Genomic DNA, 25,306 nt, shown 5'->3' with positions numbered 1-25,306 from the left:
CTCCCCACTCAGGGGCTATGTGCTTTTAACAGCCACATGACAGGCAGAGGTTAAATGGGTACAGTTTTCACAACAACACACCAACCTGCTATGGAAAGCCATACCTGTCAAATTTTTGTCTGTCACATGCTCTATACATTCCATGTGGCTGAAAAGGCAAACAGGTTGAGAGACTCTTTGTTGAAATAAAATGGCCACAATCAAATGAATGGTTTTTTATATAAATCCATTATTGGGTAATTAGAGCTCCAGGGAGAAGGTAGCATTCCTAATACTACTCGCCTGACCATTAAAGTAAGATGACACAATAAAATGTTTGTGTATTTTATCTGTATCTGTATGCCTATCTTTTTGGCTATCCTTCTTTTATAAATGGCTATCTTTCTACAGTTTAACATAGTTTCTGAGCAGATGCTTGTGGTTTAAATCTGCATTCTCCCTGGATAGGGACACGTAGGCGATACTTTGTGTTGGGACAGAAACCACCACTGCAGCATTAGTCCTTATAGCAAAAGCAACAAACATGATAGTGCGACACCCAGTGGCATAGTATGGCATTACAGGACACTTTATTAGCTTTGCTCAAGCAGTAGCCAAACCAAAAACAGTGACACCTAGTGACAGTAGACAGCTTAAGACAAAAGAGAAGCCAGAGAACAAAAGGGAATCTTCCCACTTCTTCACAAATTATCAGTGGGAGTGCAAGGCAAAGATCTCTGAGTTCTGCGGAAGCAAACCACAGTGTAAAGACAGAAAAGATAAACCCAGCAACAGAAAATTCACAGCAAAAAAGAAAACATTTCAACTGCTGTGATTAATGTTTTTGCCCATATGGGTTGAATTATCAAGACCTCGGGGAAGCATAGCTCTGGAAACAAAACAAAAAATTCAAAAGATGAAAGTAATATACAGATTAACCCAGATGGGAGAGGGGAAGGTCTATTAATAATTAATTAATTATTGTATAGAATAGTTATATACTATTTCCCAACAAAAAAGTTATCAAACTGATTTGCATAGCAAAACATATGAAAAGATGGTTCCCTGTCCCCCAAAGGCTCACAATCTAAAAAGAAACACAAGGGAGAATATAATAGCCCAAGGCCTATCTAGTCCAGCATCTTGTTTCCCACAGTGGCCCACCAAATGGTTCTGGGAAGCCCACAAGCAGGAGATGAAGGCCTGCCCCCTCTCCTGCCATTCCTTCTCTGCAACTGGTATTGAGAGGCATCCTGCCTCTGAGCCTGGAGGTAGTCTACAGCCATCAAGACTAGTAGCCATTGATCGACCAGTCCTCCATGAATTTGTCTAAGCTCCTTTTAAAGCCATCCAAGCTGGTGGCCATCACCACATCCTTTGGCAAAGAATTCCATAGTTTAATTATGCACGGTGTGAAAAAGTACTTCCTTTTGTTGTCCCTAAATTTTCTGCCAACCAGTCACTAGAGGAGTGCTGTGCTGTGCTGAACAGGGACAGCTACTCTCTCTCTCTGCCCCTCCCCCCTTAGTATGCAGAAGGTCCCAGGTTCAAGCCCCGGCATCTTCAGGATGGGCTGAGAAAATTCCTGCCTGGAGTGCTGGACAGCCTCTGCCAGTCAGAGTAAGCAATATTAAGCTAGACTGATCAACAGTCTGACTCAGTGGGTGGCAGCTTCTTATGTTTTTATTGAGATGGGGTTGTAGTTCAGTGGTAAAACATTTGCTTGGCATGCAAAAGATCCCAGATTCAATGCCTGGCATCTTCAAGTTGGGTTGGAAAAGAATCCTGCCTGGAACCTTGGAGAGCCACTGCCAGGCACAGTAGGCAAAACTGAACTAGATGGGCCATGGGTCTGACTCAGGAGCAGCGACTGAGCAACTACCTATGTTCCTCTGCACCCCTTGGCTGCCCAAATCCAGTGTGTGCTTTCTTTCCCATTGAAGGCTCCTTCCCTTGCCACAAGGAACCCCAAGCTATGGCTCCTCTCTACGCCAGCATCACCTTCCCCCAGTGGTGCAGGAAGGCAGTGCACTGAGGTAGCAACCACAGCACCCATGTAAAGTACAAAGGGAAGCAGAGTCTGCAAGTTCTGCCAGGCTAAGAAGGCTGCCCCTTGGGGATGTGTGGATGGAACTCACTTGTCAACGACTCATTACTTAAAAAGAAACAAAACAAAAACAAAACTCCTTGGAGAAACGTGGGATCGTTTCATCTCAGCTATACTGAGCCTCTTAGTAAACAAGAATACCCAAAGACGACTGTATGTAGCCAAGTTTTGGCTAGGCCTGGTAGCCAGGCATTATTTTTGGTCTCCAGTGCCCTTCTCCCACTCCAGCCATGTACAAAGAAGCTGGAGAGCAGCAGGGCTTTGATTCTCACCACTTCCATCCTTCTGCAACAGCTGGCACAAACTAACCGTCCTCCATTTCATGCCAGGTGTTCAGGAAGACTGGAGATTGCAAAAGATACTCTCGCTCTCTCAGCATCTCTAGCTATTAATTAATTAATTAATTAATTAATTATTAGAAACATTTAATATACCGCCCACTCTGAAGACTCTGGGCGGTGTACAAAAACATACAGAGCAAGACAGCATTAAAATTACATTCTAAATTAAAAACTAAAGTAACTAACAAAAAGAAAAAACCAAATAGGTAAACTACAGGGTAAAAGCCTGGCGAAAAAGAAAAGTCTTCAATAGAGATTTAAAAATCAATAAGGAAGGAGCTAAACGAATCTGAAGGAGATCCAGAGAAGTGGGGCAGCAACTGAAAAGGCCCTTTCACGGGTCCTAGAGCCCCGAACCTCTCGGAAATCAGGGACCGACAAAAGGGCCATTTGAGAAGATCTGACCGGACGGGATGTAACTGGATAGGAGAGGCGGGTCTGTAGCTATGACAACTCTATGGAAGGATCTGCAGCTCAGTGGCAAAACATGGACTTTTGGGGAAGGCCACAGTTTAGATTACATGTTTTGCATACTCACAGTTCCAGGTTCAATCCCTGGGATCTCCAATTAAAGGTAGCAAGTGATAGGAAAGACCTTTCTCTTCCTGAGACCCTGAAGGGCCACTGTTAGCCAGCGTAGATAATACTGAGCTGAACAGGCCAACACTCTGACCAATCTAAAGTAACTTCATATGTTCAAGAAAGAAGCTCGATATCAGTAAGCACCTTATCAAAGATCACAGCACAAGGGAATTTTGCACCGATTTTCTAAACCAAATGCTACCCTAACTCACACTTTCTTTTGCATGTGACTGTATTTCCTCAGGAAATGGTATCCACTGCTGTTTGCTTTTGTAAATGCAACATTAAACTTTCTCTAATAAAAAGTCAAGCTGCTGATTCCCATATCTGCTAAACATTTATTGTCCCCAAGACCTCATACAGCCCAGCTCTCCTTCCCTCCATTACCCCAGTCCCTGATCCTCAAGGCTTCTGTTTTTGAAAACCTTTATGTTTTGCAAGCAGAATTTCATTACCCAAAAGAGGCAGGAAAAAAAAAAAATCCAGGAGCCCTTTCGTTATGGAGCTTGTCCCTTTCCTGAAAAGTTGCTGAATGCAGCTACACCCCTACATAATGATGTTGCAGTCAAGAGGTGGGTGGGGAAAGGAGATACCTTCTCTTTTAGTCTCCTGCGTAGTCTGTCTTTGGAAGACTGAAGCAAGTTAATTTTGGGCCTCTCGCTTATGCGTTCGTGGATGCTGTCCTTCCTTTTGCTTTCTGGATCCTGAATATATGGCGAGGATTGCCTGTCCGTGGCTTCGCTGCTGCGGTGCATCTCTAAGGGGATGTGCACTGTGCAGACAGAGGCATCCTCGATTTTCAGGTTCTCAGTCTCTTTGGCATTTCTGTGCATCTCTTTGTCATTGGGCGAGTGTTTCTGGTTGTGGTGCCACCGCCGGTTTTGGCTGTAGCCATGGTGGCCGGGCCGCCCTGAGGAGTGTGGCGCTTGGCCTCCTTGGGAGGGTTTCTGGTGTTCCCTGTTGTGTTTGGCGGTGCCTTGCTGATGCTCCGTGTGTTGCTGTGACTTGTTTCCCCCGGGAGCCCTTTGTCTCCTGCAAAGCCAAGCAGAGGAGTCAAGGTTTTTATACATGCATCAGCACTGAGAACACCCAAGGATTTCACTGGTACAAGTCAGAGGACTCTTTGCAACTTGGGCAACAGTTTCAATACCCACTAACAGTAATGGGCGTTATCCGATAACACAGCATCTAGTATACTGATATGTAGGTGTATGGGTTTGATCAAAGGAACAATGTTTTGGTGTGATGACATACTTTATTATAAATAGAGATACCCTATTTTTTCATTCAAAGAATGCACAAAAAGGTGTTTTTTTAAAAAATCAAAGCAATTAATGCACATTAAAAGTAAAGGTATACATATAATAAATAAAACACACTGACCAAGCAGAAGATAAAATTCACAGCATCCACAGATAAAATAAACCTGCTCCCCAATAATCCAAATGCCTGCCAGAATGAACACGTTTTAATATGGTGGCAAAAGGCCATCTGACAGGAGGTGAAACACACCTTCCTCCGGACAGAATTCCACTCCAAATATGGCTACACTGCCAGTGCCAGCTAAACCAGATTATGCTGATGCAGCAAAATGCACTAATGATGATGCAGTGACCACACCTCTCCTGCTAGATACGGTGCACAAGATGCATGCAAAACCTTGAGAAGGGGGTCAAAGTCCCCAGCCCACCCCTCGAGCCTTTTGTTATCTCCTGACAAATCAAAAAGTCAACATGACAATGTTGCTATATGCTCATCAGCACAATATGTACCAACAATCTCTTTTCAAATCTGCATGCCTCTCAGGTGTCACCGAATTATTATAACTCGCCTTCCCCCTCCACCCAAACCACAGATTGCCGTATATATTCAGATTTGGGCAAAGCCACAAGGCGGTTAGGATGGAATTTCTGTCAGTGGCTCCTGGATTCTTTCTAACCCACTTACTTGGAAGTGTCACGGAGATCAATGGAAGAACCTTGCAATAAAATCTGGGATTAGGGCATTATAAATTTCAGTGGGTACCTCACTGAGGGTACAGTAAATTAAAGCAAAGGATTGCACTCTCAAAGGCTTGTGCAGACATTTTCAAAGACATGGAAGAATTCTTGTTCTCCTCTTGTTGGTTGCCACACACAGAGGTCTGCAGCCTATTTCAGAACCACATGGAGATTTCGGCCTTCTCTTGCCCCTTGCCGCATCTATTGTTACTACTACTACTACTACTACTACTAATAATAATAATAATAATTTGATTTCTATACCGCCCTTCCAAAAATGGCTCATGGCGGTTTACACAGAAAAATAAATAAATAAGATGGATTCCTGTCCCCAAAGGGCTCACAATCTAAAAGAAACGTAAGATAGATACCAGCAACAGTCACTGGAGGTACTGTGCTGGGGGTGGATAGGGCCAGTTACTCTCCCCCTGCTAAATAAAGAGAATCACCACGTTAAAAGGTGCCTCTTTGCCAAGTTAGCAGGGGTCTACTCATGTACCCATCTACCTATGTAGGTACCCCCTAGAGCCTTCAGAGTCAGGCGGTATATAAATAAATAAATTAAATAATAAATGTAGATCCCTCCTCTCCATCCATTCTCCCAGGTTTCCTTCCCCCATCATAACTGCCTCTGGACTTTTCCGGTTCCTGATTCCCCTGAACCCAAACCTCCTCTCCTAGATTCCAGCCTCCTTAGTCTTCCCGCATCCCTTACTGCCCTGTTGGGACTTCCCCCTCCTTCATTAGGCCCTTGCTTCTACCCTTCCATGCCTAAGACCTTGGTCCTTGCTTTCTAGGCTTGAAGCAGCTCAAAAGCAGCCAGAGGAGACTCTTAGGATTCAAGGAGCTCAGCCAATGGCCACCAGATAATCTTCTGCCTGTCACGCCTCACTGTGACATTCTGGCAGCTCAGCCAATCACAGCCAAACCCTGTGTCACCATCAAATCCCCATGCACATTACAAACTAGGACTTTTGTTGTTATTGCTTCATGCACAGGAAATGTATGGCATTATTTTAAGGTGTTTTTATCTATAACTAGCTGAACCTGCACAGAGCATCTGTGCGGTAGTTCACTTCTTTTGGGGGGTTATTTGGGAGAATTTGTTTGGCTGGTCCTCCCACAGCTCTCTCGGTCTCTCCCCTGCGTGCCTTGCTCGCTCGCTCTGTCTCTCCCCCGCGCGCCTCCCTCCTGCCCCACTCTCTCCTGCCCTCCCCTCCCCCACTCTCTCTTGCCCTCCCCCTCCCCGCTCTGAGTTCTTTACCTCTGCTGCCACAGGCCTTACCGGGTGGCGGGTGGCCGCAAAGGGCCCTGCCGCCGCCGCTCCTCCTCCCAGGCGGCGAACAGGGAAGTTTTGCCGCCCGGTTCCCTCCCGCCCTGCCCTCCCACGGGCGCCTTGCCTCCATGAGCAAGCTGGCCTCCGTGGCCCGCCGCCTGGCTTCCATGGGCAAGCCGGGCCCACTGCTGCCTGGCCTCCACGGGCGGGGCGGGCCCGCCGCCTGGCAGGCCCGCCGCTGGGCCAAGTACCGGCTCCGCGGCCTACCGCCTGCCTCCGCAGTACACTCCCCCCAGCCTTCAGCCCCAGTCTGCTCTCCCCCCTGCCTTCAGCCCCAGTCGCCTCCCCACCAGCCTTCTGCCCCAGTCCCCTCCCCACCAGCCTTCTGCCCCAGCTTGCTCCCTCCTCCATTTCCCCCTCTTTCTCTCTCATTTTCTCTCTCTTATTCGTGCTTCCGCCCCACCCCGCAGCTTTCTAGGCTGCTTGTGTTTTCCCAGCTGGCCGTTGCCACCACCTCCTTGGGCAGCCAAGTGTTCAGCCGGCTCCTTCCTGCATGGCCCTCCCTCTAGTGAGCGTCTTCCGAAGCAGCCACTCCACCGCTTTCTCTCCCCACAGCTTCCCCCCTCCCCCACCCCAGTCCGTTCAGTTCTCCTCTCCGCTTGCCCGCTTTCCTTCTTTTCCTTTCCTCCACTTCCCTTGCCCAGCCAATCCGGCCCGTTCACTGCCCAGCCAATCTGTTGGGTTGCCGGGACGCATCCCCACAGAGCCACGTCTACGAGAATTAATATAATAGATTTTAATCTTTTTATGAATTTTAAATGTGTTATATTGTATCTCTTAATTCTGTAAACTGCCTAGAGATTTTTATACTAGGTGGTATATAAATTCAATAATAAATATAATAAATAACATAAATTATACTTCTCCACCTTTAAGAAGTAGCAAATCAGGTTTTTAAGAAGTTAATGCACTTAACCAAGTCCATGGGCTTTCTAGAAGGGCAAACACATCTGATGCAGGTATTTCCCCAGCCAAGATGCACCACAGGTTTGCACAGACATACCTTAGGCGTCTGAAAAGTAAGCCCCTTGCAAACAGAAGTTAAATGGGAGGAAATTGCTGCCAACAAATGCAGCCCCCTCCCCCCAAAAATGTGCCTTGCCTCCTCTTTCTAAATTTAAGACACTTCAGTTTCCAAAAGATCCAGCAAGACAAATTATCGGCAGTTGCAGACTGCTGCATTTTTAAAAGAAAGCTACAGACCTTTTAACATACAGCGAAGGCAAGATCCGAGGCATCCAGTGCCTTGTCCACTTCAGTGGTCTTCACGGTAAAGGCTGTGAGCCACTGGCAGCCCCCATCACCTCTACTAGGGTATTGGGCCAGTGTGAAGCTTTGGCCGGAGCAGAATACTCTGCACAGTCTCCCGGCACCAGGTGCCGATGACCCTCCTCACCGTGCAGTGCTGCACTTTGCCCAGTGCTGGGTGGGGATCCTCCTTTAAGAGAAACAGGACTTCCCTGAACCTCTGCATCATCCTGGAAGGTGTGCACAGAGTGCTGGGAAGTGTAGCCCTCCCAGCGCTTGCCTCTTAAAGGGCCTTCTCCGCACTGAGAAAAACACAGTACTTTGCAGGGGTCAGCAGCACAGGGGGAAACGGCTCTCACACTGAAGGTGGCTGGTTGTTTTTTTTAACCCACATGGCCCCGCTTGAAAAAATAGTGAAGATCACTGGTCTACTTCTTTTCCAGGGCTTCAGTCTGGGTTGTCGTCCAATCTGTATTAGAAGAGAGTTGTAAAAGGCAGTGCGCTTTTAAAAGCGCTGGGATTCTTTCACAAGAGGCAGCGCCAGTTTTCACCTGCAGCTAATAAGTGGATCCACACCAATTCATTTATCAATGCTTCAGAGCCACGTTTGCACACCGGTCCTTTGAAATAGGAAGCCTTTGATCCACACATTGAGTAGAGTTTGCTGGCTTCCTCAAACATTCTCAAGCAGCACTACACAGTCCATTTAATCATTTTAAATCTTCAGGCCCTGAATAGCTGGCTCCAAGCTACTTGAATTTCCCAAGGCCTGAGTGGATTTTCATGACGCAGAGATTTCGGAAGGAACATGCAGTGTTAACAGGAAGCAAAGCTACTGGTGGCAAGAGAAGTTCCTAATATTTATAGATCCTTGTGAAAAACTAGGCCTCATATTTATGTACACTGGAACAGAGGAAGCTGCCTTATACCAAGTCAGACCATTGGTCCATCTAGCTCAGTATTGTCTACACGGACTGGCAGCGGCCCTCCACGTTTTCAGGCAGCCTTTCCCAGCCCTACCTGGAGATGCTAGTGAGTGACTCTGGGACCTTCTGCATGCAAAGCAGATGTTTTTCCATGGAGCTATGCCCCATCCCCTCCGGAAAACAGCTTACAGTGCTCACATTTAGTCACCCATTCCAATGCAAACCAAGGCAGGCCCTGCTTAACAAAGGGGACCAATCATGCCCGCTACCACAAGACCAGCTCTCCTCTTCAAGAAACACAAAAGATCCTGTTTCTTTTGTATTTATTAGCAGAGTGACCATCCTTATAGCAGGCATGTGGAATGAGGGTCTGTATATCCCAATGATGCCTGGAAGGGTGCCGGACATCTTTGTGGCCTTTGTGCAGAAACATGTGGGACCATTCTGCCTTCAGAATTTCTGTCAAGATGATGACTAACTTCTCCCATTAATTCCAATGGGATTTCAGTTTTGTAATTTAGGCAGGCTGTCAGCCCATGTTCTCAAGTGCCATGCTTAATTTTTTTCCCCGTATAGAAGTGAATGGTTGTATTCATTCTTATGGAGAAAAATACGAGGCAGCCCTTCGAGGCAACTATTCAGAGAAGCAACCATTCCATGAGGCAAGGCGAGGCAGTGCCTCAGGCAGCAGCAGATTAGTGGGGTGCCAGTGAAGCAGCACAATGTCCTAATGTCTCCCACTTAAAAAAAAAAAAAAGGAAAGGGAGAGGAGGGTGTGTGCAAGAGGGATGGCATTTTGTGCTCTGCCTCCAGTGCAGATGAGTTTTCAGTCCCCACCGACTATTCAAATATCAGAAAAAGTAAATGCCACTGAGAATTAAACCTGCTCTATTTACACAGACTTATTTCTTCATCTGCAAAAACCTATTTTGGGGTCCATTTCTTGGTCATGCCAGTGAGTGACAAAGCTGGGAACTGGCTTCATATGTAAAGGCTGAGACAAAGGTTAGTGCATGTGTGTGCTTGTGCATGTTGTGAAAAACCTCACCCCCTAAGAATCACATCCCCTTCCCCTGTTGTAGCAACTGTTTGAGAGGGTCTGTGATACAAGACAAAAATATTTGCCTATTCATTGTCCTCACTCTGATTTGGCTCTGTGGTGTCAACACATAAGCAAATCTGAATGGCCACATGGTGTCATCAGGAAGCCTGTTCAGAGTAAATACCATGCTACCCACCTTACGTGGATTTGATGTTGTAATGTTATCATGTAGCCAAATCTGGCAGACTAATTAGTGTGCTGCATGATTGCTGATCACTTTAAGTAGAAGTCCGACCCCCATTTTTAAGGAAAAGGGGTGTAAAACATTTTAGCTCCTTGACACCTTCCTTTTCACTAAGAGGTTTTGTGGGCAAAACATTGGTGCAGCCTTACAGGATGGCTATAGACAAGGTTTGTACTGAAATTTAGAGCTCATCCTCTCATAAGTACTCAGGGTGGGCTTCCTAGTTTTCCTTTCCCTTTTTAAAAATACATCAAACAGGAATGTACTACCATTGAGTTACATAAATTTGAGTTCAGTGCAATATTGACTTTGTACCAGGTATAAGAGCAAACAATCATCTCTCTGAAGTTTGGGTTCAATGATCCCCACCCTAATCTCAAAATCGTTCTCCTCCAGAAGTAGTGTGTTATTTTAAACTTTTTTTTGAACAGAGATTTATTTTACTTTGCATTGCACAAATTTGCGCTGACCTGCTTAAAATGTGCTTGACTGGAGGAAGTGGCCACTACCTTTTGCTGGTCAGTGGCTAAAACAGTCCCCTAGGGTTCTTTGCCAAGCCAGCCTTGTCCATCAAAACTGTATTCCTTGGCAGTTGGAGGAGGTCAAACCTCTTCTCTCTGGCCAACTAGCTCTTAACTGTCATGACTGAGCCCTTGTGTTTGGCTAAATGGAGGAAGAGCAGATTTGTCGTCTGTGGTAGTGGAAGGAATTTATGCTTGGGCTTAAAAATGGTCAACAAGAGTGAGTAGACCTTCTTACAGATAGTGGGTTGGAAACGCAGGCAAAGGAGCATTCTTCTGTTTAATACTTAGTCTCGAAACTGGGTCTCATGTGAAGTAACAGGAGATTTAGTACAGGTAGGTGTTATTCCCATGTCTGCGTTCACAGACACATCATAGTGTGTGGACTGGTTGATTACAATGTCACTATGGCAACTGTAATCAGCTGTGCTAGAAGTGTGGATCCAAGACCTTGGAGCTTGTTATCGCTAGCATGCATGAGTGACTAGCTTACATATTGACTCCAATAGGATTACAGTTCAGGAGCTGTAGGTGCTCCCAATATTTATCGTCTCTATGTGTAAAACAACGTTGGAGGTGAGGAGTTTGGGGAGGAGGACCTTTTCTCTTACCTTGTTACAAAGCTGGGGACAGAAACTGGGTAGGGCGTGCTTGTCCTACCCAGCTGAGGCTTAGCACACAACCAAGCTCCCCACCTCCGACTTCATTTTACATGCACAGACAATCAAATATCAGGAGTGCACACAGCTTCTGAACTAAGGTACTCCTCATGAGAACAGCCCTTTTGTCTGAGTGCAGATGTAAGTAAGTACTTAAAATACTGATATTCTGCTTTTCAACAAGCTCAACGCAATGATGTAGGAGCATCCTCTAAGTGGAGGGGCTGTAGCTCAGTGATAGAACATCTGTTTTTTGCATCTCCAGGTAGGGCTGGGTACGGATCCTGTCTGAAACTCTGGAGAGCTGCTGCCAGTCAGTAAGGTCTTTCACATGATCATCTTGGGGAGGAAAGAGTTCCTACCCCATTCCTGGCAGATGGGCAGAGCCTCCATTTGGCTCTGCTAACTCACCCCATCCAAGGACACGGCAGTTGCGGGCTCCATTATTGCATTAGGGAGCTGGGTTCTCCAAGGAGTGAGGGAGGTACCCCACAATGCATTGTGCTCCCAGTAGAGAAGCAGCCCTCGGTACACTGGCAGCTCTTCTCTGACTGATCCCTCTAGCTGAGAACTCTCTGCAAACATGGCCACCAGCTGCTGGGGACTGCTTAAAACAGGGATTTCAACACACAAATGGCAGACCGATATAGGGCAGCTGCTATTTTTTGTCTTCCCTTGGTAAAAATCAAGGTAAACAAGTCAGGCTTCCAACACTTGAACAGGCTGGGTAGGCATGCATCCCATGAGTTCTCACAGCTGGGTTTACTGCCTCTTACCTTCTGGTTCTTGGTCGTGTGAAAGACCTTAGTGTAGCCAGTACTGAGCTATCAGTTTGATTCCGTAAAAGGAGCTGTGTGTAAGTGTACAAAATCTGCTCCCAAATAATGTTAAAAGCCTATCACTGGTCCCCCATGCAAAATTCAATCCAGTATGGGGCAGGAGACAGAAGAACATTACAAATAGCAAATTCAAAAGAGAATACCTGTGATTAATTAATCTCATCATAATTTCTTTTGATATTTTATTTGGTGCGTGTATGTGCTTGTTTATTTGACATTATGTTCAAAATAATTACTTGTATAAATCTGTACATTCCCAGTGTTTGACTCATTCCAACTACCAGGCACCCTTGACAACTGGTTGGAAGTTCACAAGCAGACCCATCAACATCTTCAAGATCAAACAATGAGGCCCCCATTTCATTCATTTTAAAATTATGCCATTCCTCCCACCCATTCACATAACCCTGGATAGAGCCCTACACCATCACAATCTGGTCCTCTTTCACTTCCCTAACCCTTACAGTTCGAAATACGGCATGCATTCCAACTACTGCCCCGCCCTATTCCCTTTTTCGTTACAACTGTTTTTATTTACACCTACGTTAATCTTTGACCCAGGGCCAGGGTTGATAAAAATTGATTTAAAAATAAATAAACAAACTGGGTTTTTTAAAATTCCAAATTGGATTTTAAAAAAAATTAAATTGGATTTTAATTTTTTTAATATAAAATAACCTCGGTCAAATATATCGTCATGAATATTAATCATAACTTCTAATTATATTCTATGAACATGTTGAGAACAGTATCTGGGGATGAGAGAGAACAGACCTGATCAATCTATCAAGCTTTTGCCCTACCCCCGGCCATACAATGACAAAGGTGATCAATACATCAATAGAGGATTTGGGGGGGGGGATTGAGCAAGGCAGAGTTATAAACTATTATACATGCAAGGGATGAGGAGGGTGGGGATAGAAAGTGAAAACAAAAGTAGGCAAAACACATCCACGCAATCCTGAGGAAACCTTTTAGGAGTGTATCCTCCATTGTAGAAGGGAAACACCTATCATGGCAGCAGGCTGTAAAAGAGGCCCCATTTGGGAATATTTTAATGAAATTTTTGTGGGTAAGACAAACATGCTTGCATGCTGAAGGTTCCAAGTTCCCTCCCTGGCATCTCCAAAATAGGGCTGAGAGAAAGTCGCTGACAGTCTGTGTAGAAAATACCAAGTGAGATAGACCAATGATCTGACTCGGTATAAGGCAGCTTCCTATGATCCTATGTGTGTGAAATGCAAACAGTGCAACAAAGAAATGTAATGCCTGGCTGCCCGAATGAAACAGTATTATGAGAAGTGTGTACCTACCTACTAAAAATGAAACCCACATCTATCTCTGAATATGTATTAAGGTTATATTAGACAACAAGAATGTACTTTTACTAGAAAATGATGCTTTTCCTGACTAGTGATTTAAATCATTAAAATAAAGTCTCTGGAAGTGATTTAAATCAATTTGATTTAAATCAAATCAACCCTGCCCAGGGCAATGAGCCATCCCTCTGAAGCTTTTTTATTCCCCTAAAATATTTTGTAGCAAGGTTCTCAGTCAACAAACAATGGCTGTTCCAGGATTAGCCACAGTCGGCTCCTTCAGGGGCTGTCAAGAAGGACAAACTAATCCTCATTTTCTATGGCATATAGTTACTTCCGACTGGCGGTTTTTCTAGAAGGCACATCGAGCATGGCAGCATGCATCAAGTGCTTCCATCAGCTCATTATAATTAGTTCTCCTGAATGTACCACCACTAGAGATGTGTCACCAAAGAACTGTCTTGCTCTTATGAATTACTGTGAAAGCCAACCCACATTAACCCCTATCAACAGAACACAGCCTCACTGGTTTCAAAGCACCAGTGTGAAGCTTCTCCTTCAAGCAGACTGGTCATCTGCTTCCTCCACAGAAGTTGCACTGATGATTCACAAAGTTTCGCTTCTGCTCTGTCAGAAGTTAGAATGTCTATCAGAGGCCCTCTTACCCCTGGACCATGGGCACCGGTCCATGGCCTCCTAGGTCCGGGGGCGCTCCAAATGTCTAGGTGGGCCTCCTGCTGTCACCCTGTGCCTGCCCTGCTGATGCCCCGCACTTGCCCCACTGCACCGCTTTTTGCCATAATTGCAGCCGCCATGTGCGCGGCCGGGGCGAGTGGGGGGCGGGGAGTGAGCCAAGCCGAGCAGGCATCCCCCTGGGCAGAGCGGCCACTGGGTTTGTCCGTCCGGTCCTCCTGCAACTCTTGAGATCTGCGAGGCACTCCAGTGCGCCTGTGTAGCAGGAATTGAGCACTGCAAGCCTGTGATGTCACGGGCTTGGGACGCTCGATTCCTACTGTGGAGGTGCGCTGGAGTGCCTCACAGTTTTCAAGGGTTGCTGTGCCAGATGGACAGGCGCAGTGGCCACTCCGCCGGCCACATGGGGGGAGGCAGAGGCCTGCTTGATTCACCCCCATCCTCCAGCAGCGCACATGGTGGCTGCAATTATGGCGGGTGAGGGCCAGCATTGGGGCTGCGACAGGCTTCTTAGGAGGCCCTTCAGGACATTTGTAGGCCCCCCAAATTCAGGGGATTTCCCCCTTTTCAAAAACCCCTAAAAATTATGGCTGGAAATGGGGGCTCTGAAGCTCTTCAGGTCCGAGTGCCAAAATTACTTAGGTGTGCCAATGATTTCTGTTAACATCCCATGACATCACAGTAGCTCGGGGAATTGCTCTTGGCCAGACTTCCAACAATTTTTAGCTATATAATTAACATTATCATCTATATACTATTTCTGAAAGTGCAGGGTTTTGTAGCGTATGTAGAGGAACAATTTGGATGATCACCCCATGCAATTAAAGGATGTGCCATGATCACATCAGCACGTCCTTGAGAAACATCAAGGCTGGCACATTTTCACGGTGGCCCTGAGGTTATCATGCGACGTTACTGCAGGGGCTGTTGTGGGCTGCTGTTCATCTGAACTTGCCCAGTTGAAAAACAGAAACAAAAAATGAGGAATGGGGAGAGGAAATGGGTCTGCAAGCCTTGAATGAATCTTGGAGGAGGGCATTAAGACTGAGCAATCTGCAATATGAAGCTATAAAACTGCACTCTACAGGGAAGCTTTATGAGAAAAGAAAGGTAAAAGGATACTTTTCTCAGTCTCCAGAAATGCTCATCCCCTATATATATAGTAATAAAGGGCTCAGGTTTGGGGCTAAGAGCCAGAAGCTCTTCATTCTTTGAGGCCATTGCTCCACTGGACAAACGATTCAAGAGCATACTCGTGATGTAAACTGATCAATTTTCAATCAGATTTCCAAGCTGAAAAAATTCAGATTTTCCTCACAAGCTAATGGGATAATTTATTAATGCTGAACTTTTTCTCCCTCCAGTGATTATTTGCTTTATGTGGGTCATATTCATCAACAAATGAACCTTGAACTGAATGTCGCACCTTTAGTTTTATATAATTGATTTAGGACAATAATAATCTGTCTTGGGAAGAAGCTTGTATAAGCTGGTCATGGCTGGCAGTTATGTAGACAGTCAAAAAAAGGAACCAGCAGTTATCTGCTTTGAAATATGCTCAACCAACTCTTTTGCTGATATAATACTTATGAGGCTGTTTTTTCATCCCCACTACGTGGGGGTGAAAAGTGGGGCTGCATTTCACACAAATATCCCATGTACTGCTGATCCTCTGAGCTTGTTTTTTCCCTTTCAGATGTGGAATGGGTGAATGATTTGTATCTCTGTAGGAGGACACTACCTACCATCATCATCATCATCATCATCATCATCATCATCATCATCATCATCTATATAGCACCATCACTATTGCCCTGAGGAGCTTACAATCTGAAATTCAACACAGGGGAGACGATAGCAGAAAGGGAGAGAACAGAGATGGGCCAAACAGAGGAAAAACATGCATTTATATCAGTAACAGGTTCTTAGGCTTCTTTGCAGTAGAGTATTTATTTAAACATTTGTACTAAGATTTATCAGAAGATAACCCAAAGCAACTAAGTAATAAAGAATGTTTAAACGAAGCACCAAAATTATTTTTAAAAATAAGACAAAGCAGCAACCCCTGCCACGCAAAAAAACCCCACAAAAAACCCAACCCCATAATAAGCTGCAACATTTCCTTAGCAACAGGAAACTAAAGATTCCCAAAAGTTAGCTGCATCAGCAAACAATTCACAGGAGGCTGGCTCACATAAAAGCAGCATTAATTTAACTCAAAGCTCTCTGAAAGAGTCAGGTTTTGTGGTTGGGGATGTTGGAGTTGTAGTCCAACAATAGTTGGAGTGTCTCCGGTTGGCCATTCCTGCTATATAGAACTAGTGGGCCACTCTGGGGAGGGCATTCCACAAGAGCAGCACCACTACTGAAAGGGCCCTGCTCCTGGCAGACGCCTTACAGAGGCACCCAGACCTCTGATGGTGAACTGGGGGGTGGGGGGACATACAGAAAGAGCCGGTCCTAGGAAACCCAGCTGCCAAGCAGTTTAGGGATCATCCAGGACTGCCCCATCCAGATCAAACAAACAGGGGTAGCCCTTAAGGAATACAGTACTATGACACCCAACCACAGTAAGCACTATGGGCAACAAATATTTAATACAACTCCTAAGAGGTAATATGAACATGTGGAGATAATATGAATGCATGGAATGTGCTATGAATGTATTAAATCTGCCACATATTATTATTATTACATTTATATCCCGCTCTTCCTCCAAGGAGCCCAGAGTGGTGTACTACATACTTGAGTTTCTCCTCACAACAACCCTGTGAAGTAGGCTAGGCTGAGAGAGAAGTGACTGGCCCAGAGTCACCCAGCAAGTCTCATGGCTGAATGGGGATTTGAACTCAGGTCTCCCCAGTCCTAGTCCAGCACTCTAACCACTACACCAATATAAAATTGCTACAATAGTGTAACCTTCACATGTTCATATTATCTTTTACATTTTGCATTAAATACCATCCAGAATTCAGGCCAAAAAAAAAGGTTAGTTCTTTATCTCACTTTTCCTCACAACAACCTTAGATCACAGATAATTATTATCCATATGGCGCAGTGGGGAAGTGACTTGACTAGCAAGCCAGAGGTTGCTGGTTTGAATCCCTGCTGGTTTGTTTCCCAGAATATGGGAAACGCCTATATCGGGCAGCAGTGATAAAGGAAGATGCTGAAAGGCATCATCTCATACTGTGCAGGAGAAGACAATGGTAAACCCCTCCTGTATTCTACCAAAGACAACCACTGGGCTCTGTGGTCTCCAGGAGTCGACACTGACTCAACGGCACACTTTACCTTTATTCATTATATTAACTAATGCATGTATATCTATTGATTATCTATTCACTCCTCTAGAACAGTGCACTTGCCACAACCAGAGAGAGGGAGAGCTGGATAGTTTTGAGTTGAGTTCATTATGGATGCACTTCCACCTAAGTTTCGGACAACAGTAACTTATTCCAGCAGTAGAGTACATCTTTTTGCTACTGTTTGCATGGACAACTTCTGCTCCAACAGTAACTTCACTTCTTTACTGTCTACATTGTCAACTCGATGTTCCCAATGAGCTGGCAGTGAGGACAGTACTGAAATGCAGTATTTTATGGCTGGAGTAAACTACTGCTGTTTCAGAGTGGATGCACCCCAAATTATAAAGTCTGGAAAATCTTGGAGGCCATGAAGCAAAGGCAGCTCTCACTTTCCCCAAGGATGTGCATCTCTTATGAATTTCCAGCACCAGGTGAAAATTGGTTATATATGCACAGATCTTTTAAATTATGATACATGCTGTTTTATCCACCTACTGCTTTTAGTACAGTTTTAACTTGTGTGCTGCATTATTTTATTTATTTTTATTTATTTATTTGATTTGTATACCGCCCTTCCAAAAGGGCTCAGGGAATTAAGAGTCAGTTTAATGTTGTTTCAGCTGTCATAAGGACATTGATCAATGGGAATGGGTTCAAAGGAGGGGTCTAGAAACCAACTTGTATGAGAAACCACTAAAGGAGCTGGGTATGTGCAGCTTAATTAACTAGCACTTGGTAGGGTAGCAATGAAGGCCTTGGAAAGGACATTGAAATGTTGTGACGTGTCTACGTCTACAAAGATAAGAATAGTTCGGACAATGGTTTTTCCTGGGCAAGACTAGAACCAATGGGTTGAAAATCTATGTATTTATCATATCTATATACCGCCTGATATGAATATCTCTAGGTGGTGAACAGAGTTTAAAACACCACAAAAATAAAGCAGAGTAAACACAAAATAATTTCACAGAACAAAAAACACAATTTCATGGGATAAAAACAATTAATCAGTTTAAAATTAATTTCGGTTAAAAGCCTGAGAAAACAAGTGTGCCTTGAGGGTCTTCCTAAAAGCAAACAGAGATGGAGATGCTCTTACTTCAACAAGGAGCATATTTCAAAGCCCTGGGGCAGCCACAGAGAAGGTCCAGTCCCAAGTCGCCAACAGATGAGGTAGTGGCAACCGTAACCGGACCTCTCCAGAAAATCTTAATAAGCGACAGGGTTCATGATGAAGAAGGCACTCTCTTAAGTACCCTGGACCCAGCCTTTAAGGGCCTTATAGATAATAACCAGCACTTTGTATTTCGCTCAGAAATATATTGGCAGCCAGTACAATTCTTAAAAATATGGTGTTCTATGGTCCCTTTGTGTTGTCTGGACTATGTACAAAGGCAGCACCACATAGAGTGCATTATAGTAGTCAAACCCGTAGTTTACCAGCACATGCACCACTTTTTAAAGCTAACTTACCTCCAGAAATGGACATAACAGATGTATCAGCTGAAGCTGTTAAACAGTGCTCCTGGCCACTGTCTCAACCTGAGAAACCAGAGAGAGAGTTTTGGATCCAGGAGCACTCCCAAGCTATGTACCTGAGCTTTCAGGGGAAGTGTAACCCCACCCAGGCAGATCTAAACTATCTCTTGGGTCCTGTCCCCCCACAGTCAGTACCTCCATCTCATTTGGATTCAACTACAGTTTACTATCCCTCATCCAGCCCATTACCACCCCTGGCAGGCATTTAAGGAAGTTATGCCATTTCCTGATGAGGTTGATATGGAGAAATAGATTTGGGTGTCATCAAGGTATTAATAACACCCTGTACCACACCTCCTGATGATATCTCCCAACAGTTTCATGTAGATGTTAAAGAGCATTGGAGACAGTATGGAGCCTTGTGGAACTCCAAACAGCAACTCTTGCTTTGCAGAGCAGCACTCTTCAAATGACATAATCTGGAATCTACCAGAGAGGTAGGAATGGGACCACTGTAGAACAGTGCCACCCAATCCCACTTCCCTTAGGTGATCCAGAAGGAATCAATGGTCAATGGTATCGAAAGCTGCCGAGTGATCCAAAAGGATCAACAATGTCACACTCCCTCATCCAATAGTCAATTGAAATAAGGAAGGAAATTTAGGCTAGACATTAGGAGGAATTTCTTAATGGTAAGCACTATTTTTGACAGTGGGACAGTCCGCCTTGTGCAGTGGTTAATTTGCCTTCTTTAGAAGTTTTTCAGCAGAGTCTGGATGGCCATCTGTCAGAGATGCTGTAGTAGTTTCCTGTTTTGCAAAGGGGGTTGGAAAGCACCTCCAAGGTACCTTTCAATTCTAAAATTCTATGAAAGTTTGTTTTAAATATTGTGCTGTTTTAAAATGGTGATGTTTTATTGCTAAATGGTTAGCTGCTTTGAATTTAAATATGAAAAGGTGGGATATAAATATAGAGTTGTTAGTTAATTAAATAAACAACACAAGCAGACTAGGCAATAGATGGGGCCATCAGATTTAAGGGATGCCCACCATCCTGGAAGACATATGTAACTATTGACTCTAGTATTTCTGACACAGCCTGTTCCCTGTAATAACAGCACATACACATTAGAATCCGCTGCAAATTTTCAGTTGGTTCTGTGAGATTATTTCACAGTTTGTCAGGGACACCCATTCCCCAAACAGGCACCAGGTATGCATTCAAAGACCCTAGCTTGCTATAGATAAATTTCTGTATCATTATCAATCCTGCAAAGTGCCAGGTTTCAAACAATATAAGGTGAAGCCTATAACAGTCCTGGTAACCTCCAGTCTTGAGTAGTACACTGTGTATGCCTGCCCTTGTGTGTAGTCCAGAAACTGCAGTTAGTATATCTGGCAGCCAACCTGGTCTAGAAGATGACTTGGAAAGACCATATTACTCCAGTCTTATGGACATTACATTACATGGCTGGCAGTGTGTTTCTGGGCAAAATACAAGATGCTGGTTATTATCTAGAAGGACTTAAACTGCTTAGGTGTGGGTTGCTTAAAAGAGAGTCCTCTTCTATATAACCCCCACCATCTGCTGAGTTCATCTGGGGAGGTCTGCCTCCAGTTGCCGCCAACTTGTCTGGCGGTGACTCAGGGTCAGGCCTTCTGTGTAGCCGCCCTTGGGCATTGGAAGACACTCCCTGCTGAGTTGTGTGGACTGATCTCATTGTCGGCCTTCAAAAGGGCCTCTTTTTAAAAGGCCCCCCCCTTAAAAGACCACCTTTTAAAAGATGCATCCTTTTTAAACAGGGTCTTTTGTTTTTAGTTGTTTTAGCTGTTTTTGAAATTTGCAAACTGCCTTGAAATCATTGATTTAGGCAGTATAGAAATAAGAAAACACCACAAAAAGTCAAGAAGAGTCTGGAGCAGTCTCAGAACCTTATCATGTATCACTGAGTGAGGGCGTACGGTTCTGCCCAAAATGGACACCCCAAATCCAGCATGAATTTCGAATGCCGCAGACCAGGGAAACATCCCTAAAAGAAGTCACCTTGGCATAGAAAATCAGCTGTGTTAAGCTGAAATGCACCGGTGAGACTAACATAAAATCAAGAACATATCTGTGAAACAGACAACTGCTTGCAGAGAGCTCTCAAAGAACAGCCGTTAAGCACGTAGTTACAATCTGTCAACTGCTGCTTGTGCACCTGAGGCTCTTCTTCCAGAGATGAAGTGAGAAACTGAAAACCAGGCAACATGCCACTCTGCCCACAGCATCTCAGGGAAAGATGTTGAAGGGACTTTTCTACACCTCACTAGGGAAAGAGGATTTAAAACATAAATAAAAGTGTGTTATCTATTACAACAGAACCTCAGAGCTACAAACACCTCAGGAACAGAGTTTATTAACAGTTCTGAAATGTTAGTTATGCACAGTTCTCTCCTCAGATCCTCGCCACTCTTCCAGTGAGCTACCCAGAACTATACAGGCAGACCTCGCTATTCGTGGTACCACATATCCGCGGTCTGAAAATAGGTATCTGACCTTGGCATATGCGGGTAATGAAAGGGTTAATACCCATAAATCCGCGGTATCTAGGTGGCTGGAAATCACCTCTGAGGTCATTTCCGGCCACCATTTTGTTTAAAGGAGCCATTTTGTGGCTCTTCTGTTTTAGGACAAAAGTTTTTTGCTGGGATTTTTCAAGGAAAATCTCTGAAATTGGTGGGTTTGGGGGGCATCGCTGGACAGTTGGAGAACTGCGGCGCATGATAATGGCACTTTTTTTGCTCATATTTCCACCATTTCCTACTGTTTTGTGTCCCTTTTTTGCCCTGCAGGAACCCATAGACTCAATCAGTGGCAGGAACCATAGACTCAATGAGCCCCTGGTGGCGCAGTGGTAAAACTGCTGCCCTGTAACCAGAAGGTTGCAAGTTCGATCCTGACCAAGGGGCTCAAGGTTGACTCAGCCTTCCATCCTTCCGAGGTCGGTAAAATGAGTACCCAGAATGTTGGGGGGCAATATGCTAAATCACTGTAAACCGCTTAGAGAGCTTCCAGCTATAGAGCGGTATATAAATGTAAGTGCTAATCATCAGCAAGAAAGGAGCTCCCACAGATAACAAGGTACACCTGTAGTTAATTTAATTAACAAAACCGTTTTCAGTTTAAGCTGTTATGTTGAGGGTTTTCCATGTTAATTCAAGCTCTAAAATGCTGGGAAATTTCAGGTGTGTCATGTAGGCAGTATGGATATGGTGTAATATCTTATGCTGTGGTTAGTCCCAGCTTCACCACTACCTTGGAGCTGGATGACTGTCAGTGGTGGACCTAAGCCCAGGATTTGTTTGTTCACTGAAATAGACACATAAGCCCTATTCAGACATTATGCTGTAACTGTGTTTAGATGTTCGTACACTTGTACATGCTTCGTGTGGATGCCTGTACTAGCATTCACTTTAAAAGTGAACCGGAGTACAGTCTCTCAAATGCATGGTACAGATAGGAAGTGTACTGCTGTACCTTCATTCAACATAGCAGGTAACGAACTAAACCAGCGTACAGATCTGTACCACTGTACATAGATTGTACGAGTGCTGAACTTAATGTGTTAAGAGGGCCATGGAGTCTATGAAAGTGAAGCTATCATGCAACTGAAGCTCCCATTCCATGTTACAAGTTCCCAATTGGCAACCACAACCACCTTCAGGGCGGCGGCTGCATTAGAAGTACCTGGGACAGCTGACGAGGTGCTTGGGATCGGAGCCTGCCCCACGTCTGACGATTGCTTAGCGTGGGTGGACTTACTAGGGTTCTGAGTTTTTACCAGTCCCGAAGGACACAGAACCGAATTAAAGATGGCAGGTGGTGTCGACTGAGGTGACGAAGGCACCCCTTGGGGCGGGATTGTGGCCGCCGTGCCTGGTGCAGACTCCATTAAGGACGAGCCACCAAGAGCCTTCTCCCAAAGCGCAGCACAAAGGCAGGAAGCCCGATGGCGTTGCACCTGTCTGGTGAACTCTAGGCAGTGGCCGCAATGCTCAACCATGTGGGTCTCCCTGAGACAAAATAAGGTGAAAGCTTAGAAAAACACGAAGAGAAATAGAAAGAAGAAAGAAGAAAACATGCCAGGGATTAAAGAAACAACAAAGAGAATCACTTAACAGCCAGGAAGGTTCTCCGAGTCTGAACAATGCAAAGTGTGCGGGGGATGACGAAGAACAGAGAACAGGGTGGTAGCCTCCATGTCATGTATACTAACAGGGCGGGGCTACTGCCAAAATGTAACAGTGCTTGGAAGGTTCCCGGACTGGGCTTCTGCGTGTGCATTAAGCCCATTTGTATGAGGTACAGTGACCACTCAGAAGAACTTGAATGTTTTCTAGTCCAACCTCCTGTGGCAGGATAGTCACAGGTAAAGCATTTTAAAGGATCTTACCTTCTAGTTAATTAAATGAGAGAATGGACAGGATGCAATCCATTGTGTTAGTGCTAGCATGACACTGTGGATGGAGGTAGTGTGATGTTGTGCACCGTTGCACATTCCATATTTGAAGCAGCAATGCGACTACTGCACAATGCCAGCATTTTGTGTAAGACACCTGATCTTACAGAAGTGAGGTTCGCAAAGGAGGAAACACATGATCCAGCTGTCCAAGAGATGGCTGTGAGAAAGGGCAAAGAGAAGATGGCCTTTTCAGATGAGAAGAGGAGCTGTGGACTGCTACTTTTAGTGAGCAGAAGCTCACAACTCTTAAGAAGCCTTTGGGAGGACACCCAGCAGACAACAGATAGCTTCAGTTGCCAGACTTTTCAAGTGCAAGGAAATTCACATATCAAGTTGCCCCCAGCTGAAGTCTTGGGCCAACTCTAATTTCCCCACTGTCCAACTTGTCTCCCAAGGGATTCCTGTATTTGTCATGGCATCCTGGGTGTTGCAATAGAGAACATTTGACTAACAAGCGGCACTGGGCTGACCTCTTGGGCCTTACTATTACCCCATGTGAACTGAGCATGTGCCTTAGATTAGAATGCACCCAAAAATGTGCACTGAAGATCAGCTATGGAAGGCTAGATGTCCCTCAAGGAAGCTGGTCCACTTTCCTCATTGAAGAAATGTGCTAAGTATAACCCGTGTTGGCCATATAGATGAGAAGTTCCCAAGGCTGAACAATTGAAAAGGCATGTTTGCATTAGGCATAGAAACCATTCATTTTCCTATCTACCAAGGATCAACCTGCTATCTGGAAACTGACTGCAAGTGGCATTCCTGCCGCTATTTTTACTCTTGAATTGAGTGCTAGCATTTGCTCATGAATAGAATGGTATGGCAGCAGCCCTGGAAATAGCACAGCATCCAAGATAGCATAGAAACATTGTAGATCAGGACCTTCCGTCCACCTCTCCCTGAAGTGGTTGGAGCCAAAAATGCTCTGTGCACCCCAACAGGAAGCAACAGTCTGTTCGAGCCAGTCTTTTCAATAAGTCTGCACCAAGCTGAACGCAGCTTGTACAAGGATGTAGAGGAGCGAACAATTCACAAAGGACAGAGTGAGACCAATTTCTTAAATCTTGCTCTTCCTCCAAGGGGCTCTGGGCAGCACACACACATGTTCCCTTCTTTGAGCTTCAGAACCCTGTGAGGCAGGGTGGGTGGAGGCATGGAGACTCACCCAGGGTCATCCAGTGAACTTCATGGCTGAGCAGAGGTTTGATTCCAGACCTCGCAGGTTAAAGTCCAATACACTACACCACACTGGTTCCTTCAGTTACACCTAAGGAGAAGCAACCTTCATCCATGCAAGTTCATCAGCTGATGATTGCAGCATCAGTCATGGGTGAATGTATCTGGATGAATGAACCATGGAAAGTCCAGCTCTACTGACAAGGTTTTGTATCACCTCGAGGCAGGCGCGTAACAATGATAGGGCAAGGGGAGACAGTTGTCTGGGGGCCCCACTGCCTGGAGGAGCACCCCAGAGTCACCTCATGTGACTCCCCATTGCCCCCTGCCCAGCCCCATAGCCTCTCAGCCACTCGCCCTCTTCGCCGTCTCTCCTGCTTGTTCTGCTGGCCCAAAATCGAAGCAGCAGCCCAGCTGCCAAGAGCTCCTTTTCTCCCGCCTCTCAGCTGATCGGCGGGTGGGTGGGGCTTCCACGGAGGCCTCGTGTAGGCCGCAGTGAAGCCTGAACTCGAGTAGGGCCCAAGCCAGCCAGGAAGGAGGAGGCAGCCAGAGTGTTCTCTGCAGCAGAAGACCCCTCGCTGCCCTGCTTAACCCAGACCAGCATTTGCCAGGTAGAGTGTGAACTCCTTTTTGTGGTTACCTTTCCCGCCCCCCCCCCCCCATATATAGGGATCTGCTTGCCATAGGGCTTGGATACGGGGGGGGAGGGACCGAGAAGTCTCTGAATATTTATTTTGAAACAGCTTGGAAAATTTGCTGACTTAAAAAAAACTATCTAAAAAGTCCTATAAGTGGCTTGTTTCATGGCAGAAAATTGCAAAAACTTTTGGAACAGTATTTTATTAATTTTAATTATTCATTTATTCATTTATAAATGCACTTATGTTCAAGTTGTTTTGCAACCCAGAAGGTCTGAGTGAGAACTGTGAAGCATGTGTGGTGCTTTTATTTTATTTTTCTTGTGTGTGAACTGCTCCCCAATAACTTGCAGGGACTTCAGGGT

The 25,306-nt window shown here is 45.2% G+C and overlaps 1 protein-coding gene across 9 annotated transcripts in view; it reads right to left on the bottom strand.

Moving 5' to 3' along the window:
- CTIF (cap binding complex dependent translation initiation factor) overlaps window positions 1–25,306 on the bottom strand; it is a 250,835-nt gene that overhangs the window by 55,947 nt on the left and 169,582 nt on the right. For all 9 annotated transcript variants that reach the window (XM_053293688.1, XM_053293689.1, XM_053293686.1 and 6 more), the window contains one exon: window positions 3,603–4,041. In XM_053293688.1, the coding sequence (XP_053149663.1) occupies window positions 3,603–4,041 (439 nt within the window). The remainder of the gene's footprint in view (window positions 1–3,602; window positions 4,042–25,306) is intronic.

The sequence above is a fragment of the Hemicordylus capensis genome, chromosome 2 (assembly GCF_027244095.1).
Source record: "Hemicordylus capensis ecotype Gifberg chromosome 2, rHemCap1.1.pri, whole genome shotgun sequence".
NCBI lineage: Eukaryota > Metazoa > Chordata > Lepidosauria > Squamata > Cordylidae > Hemicordylus > Hemicordylus capensis.
The sequence above is the reverse complement of the archived record's forward strand: the minus strand, read 5'-3'. Positions and strand labels throughout refer to the sequence as shown.